Raw genomic sequence first — 3494 nt, 5'->3', positions numbered from 1 at the left:
TGAGAGATGTATATTTCATTCTGGTCTTTAAACAAGGTTTAGGCTATATACCTTAAACTGAAAAGAGATATGAATTCATTTTTATTTTAGTTTTGTGTATATATCTCTGTTTAAATCTGAGACCGGATTCAACACCAGTGTAGATCGATTGGTGCCAGAGAGTAATTTCAGACCCTGTTTAAGAATGTTTAATAATTTATAAGCTTGGTGTAGTGGCAGTTACTATAATAATAAATGTCAAGATAAATTTGTCTTGCCCCCAGCTTACATGGTTCAGCAGGACGATGCCATTCATTAACTAGTGATGTCACTAGGATGTGTGGTTAAATAATATTGACTTCATGCGTATATGTAGATAATACGTATATGGATTGTATGGACTATCATTTGAAGCCGTTTGTTGTCTTAAAAAACAGAAAAACCATGGTACAGTATATGTTCATACCCCTATGCTGATGTTGGAAAATATTTAACTCATTCATAAATATTAAATGGGCTTATAGTATCTAGGATTTTAATCGTAAAATATGTTTTTTAAATAAGAGAAAACTCAACTTTGTTTTAACCAAGCATCTTATTGACATTTCAGAATTTTTACTCTTAGTCCAATACACACCGTTTTACGTATGAAAATGAAATCTCTTTAATAAATTATTCACAGATTTCCAGTCACAGTCAAATACAGCCCAGCATGCAACATGGCAAAGCATGGTACAGAGGGAAGCAGCATATTCATTGCCTGAACATCCAATGTCCTCTTATGGAAAATACACATGCAAGTCGTCTTTTAATCCGAAAAGTGGATCATTTCAGGTCAAAATTAGGCTATAACTAAATTCACAGAATTTTTTGTTTTTGACACGGTCACAGAAGTTGTGTCTAATGTCTTTTTAGTGCTCATTAACCTTTTACGTTATGGCAATAAGTAAAAAACAATTAAATGTAAACTCATTATTAGGTCATTGTCTAATGCCCTTTTCTGAATCGCATGAACTTGGTGTACTAAAAGTGCAAGTCACCATTTCAACTCTATTCTCTAATATTTGAGTGCCTGGTAGCGCCTCAATGCATCCGACGGTATTGGCGAGGTCCAGTTTGGAACTTGATGCCCCATCTTCGTCAAAACCTATAACATCGTTCTGCTCAACGCTGAAGGGATGAAAGTCAGCCAAGGCTGTATGGAAGTCCCATGCCTGACGGAGGGTCAGGTTTATATACGAATTAGTATTTGTGCAGATTTGTTTTCCAACGTCGTGTCTACAGGTGGCCGTCCGCAATGAGGCGTAACTTGTGCAGTTACTTTGCGCAAACGATGGAGGCGAATGCCGACTGTCTGTCCAACCCAAGACATGACTGTGATCCTCTTTTCTCAGACCGATAATGCGTTTGAGACCCGCGCAGCCCTTGGTCAATAAATTTTTCCTACACAGAATATAAACCCATGGGTCAAGGATGGGGTTGAAGGATGCGAAACGAATGGCCAATAGATCACTCCGATAGTCTGGGTTTCCACCTGATGATATGTATGCTGGATCATACAGCTGGTTTACGAAGATGCGCACCTAGGTTTAACAAAAGTGATTTAGGCGCATTAAATATTACAATATTGCAATTTCAAGATTTGTACATCTACATATATAATGTCATGTAAGCTTCATATGAACAGTTAATGTAATAGTGTGAAACTTACCACTAAAGGAATGGAGCAAGTCAGAAACACGATGGTCATGAAAATTAACAACCAGAACATCTGAATCTCAGCCGCAGATGTAACTGATGTTAATTTGGGGAATCTCCGTCTCGACCCTATGTGCCCAGGCACATCTGCTCTCACCACGCGGGTCATCTTACTCATGCCAACCAGTGATCGACACACGGCGAAATTACAAAGGACGGTAACGGCGATCAAAATCAGCATAAAGCCCCCATATAGAAACGTGTACGAGGCACTGGCAGAGTCCATGGCGCGCCAGTCCAAAAAGCACCAAGTGCCCGGAAAATGTCTCTTGTGCTTCCCAAAACCAAAACTGGGCATTATACACAGCACGATGTTGGCTAGGTATGTAGCCATCAGCGCAAACCGAGCCATAGTCCGATCCACATGTTGCGAGTAAAAGTACGCGTGGTTTATCGCCAGATATCTTTCCACGGACATTGCGCAAAGAATGGACATCCCAGCTGAACCGAAGAACAACATGGAGAAAGAAAAGAAATTGCATAAAAGCACTCCTCCTGGCCAGCTACCCGCAACATATGTGGCGATGACGACTGGACTTGTGAAACAGGTACCAAGCAAATCCGTGATGGCCATTCCGCACACCAGAGTGTAGAAGGTGGTCTCCTTCTGTTCCTTCTTGGAAATGCAAAGTACTACGACGGCCACGAGGTTGCCGAGGACTCCGAAGCCAAACATCGTGGCTGAAATGATGAGAGACCGGTAGTCAAGGCTCAAGACACGGGACGAGCTGTTGGTGACAGGCAAAACAACGTCTGACACATTGAAGCCCACGTTCAAAAATGAATCATTCATATCTGACAGGTTGAGAAGTTTGTGTGTCCAAAAACTGAAAGCGTACACTATAGCCACATAAACAGAGGGCAATTCACAAAATAAAGAAAATAATTGTTTACCTTTAAGGTTTACTCGCATCTCAGTGTGTTGTTTCCTTGGCTGCAGACATATGTCACTGCTTTTATACGAATCCACAACTTCTCATCCCACAGTGTGACGTCAGCGGTGAGTAGTGACGCCACGGGCAAAACGTCTGACGTGAGATGCTGCACATGGAGCCAAACATCACCGTAAACGCAGGTGTGTGGTTTATAGATTGCATTTTTTACTGATGAATAACATATGTGGTGAGATTCGTAGCTTTACTAGATTAACTTATAACCTGCATCCTCTCTAGCTTTACTATTTCTGTATGAAGGGAAACACATGTGGTAAATGAATGAGAAATCTAGACAAATTATGTTCTTTATCAGTGAAATGCAAAGGCACAATTTATGTTGATAATTTTCTAACCATGTACTCATTCCCAATTATTGTATTTCAAATTATTTTAAAGATGCAGTTCGTAACTTTTTTGCTATAAAATATCCTGAAACCACTAGGCCAGTGTTATATTTTCTAAATTTGAGTACTAAGAATTTCTCAAATATTTGCCACTATTTTAAAATCGTGAGAAAATTGTAAATGTAGTGTCAATGGCGTCTTGGTTAACAAAGACACTAGATGGAAAGCATGGAACCTTAAGTTAAAAAATTGTGGAAAGCAGGCTACAGGTTGTTATATTATTGGCTGAGGTGCCTCACATGATTCGTGTAGCCGTTTCGCTTTCTCTAGACCTTGTACCTCCCTAATAAGGCTCCGTCCAAATACCCCCACTTGCGGTCTTGGCCACTTGAGAGCGCGTGCATGCGACAGGAAGAGTGCAAGTCTGTCCAATGTCTTAAAAATGGCAATGTGCAGTGCCCTCAATGCACACTAAACC

General features: G+C 40.5%; 1 protein-coding gene across 1 annotated transcript; it reads right to left on the bottom strand.

The window, feature by feature from the left end:
* Nucleotides 1-959: 959 nt before the first annotated feature.
* On the bottom strand, nucleotides 960-2530 carry ptger4c (prostaglandin E receptor 4 (subtype EP4) c; the record flags this gene model as incomplete). Its single annotated transcript, XM_079453861.1, has 2 exons — nucleotides 960-1562; nucleotides 1691-2530. The coding sequence occupies 2 exons, from the start codon at nucleotides 2528-2530 to the stop codon at nucleotides 960-962; spliced, it is 1443 nt and encodes a 480-aa protein (XP_079309987.1).
* Between the last annotated feature and the right edge of the window lie 964 nt (nucleotides 2531-3494).

This window comes from Barbatula barbatula, assembly GCF_947034865.1.
Source record: "Barbatula barbatula genome assembly, chromosome: 3".
In the NCBI taxonomy this organism is placed as follows: domain Eukaryota; kingdom Metazoa; phylum Chordata; class Actinopteri; order Cypriniformes; family Nemacheilidae; genus Barbatula; species Barbatula barbatula.
Note: the sequence above shows the minus strand (reverse complement) of the source record. Positions and strands in the feature narration are given on the sequence as shown.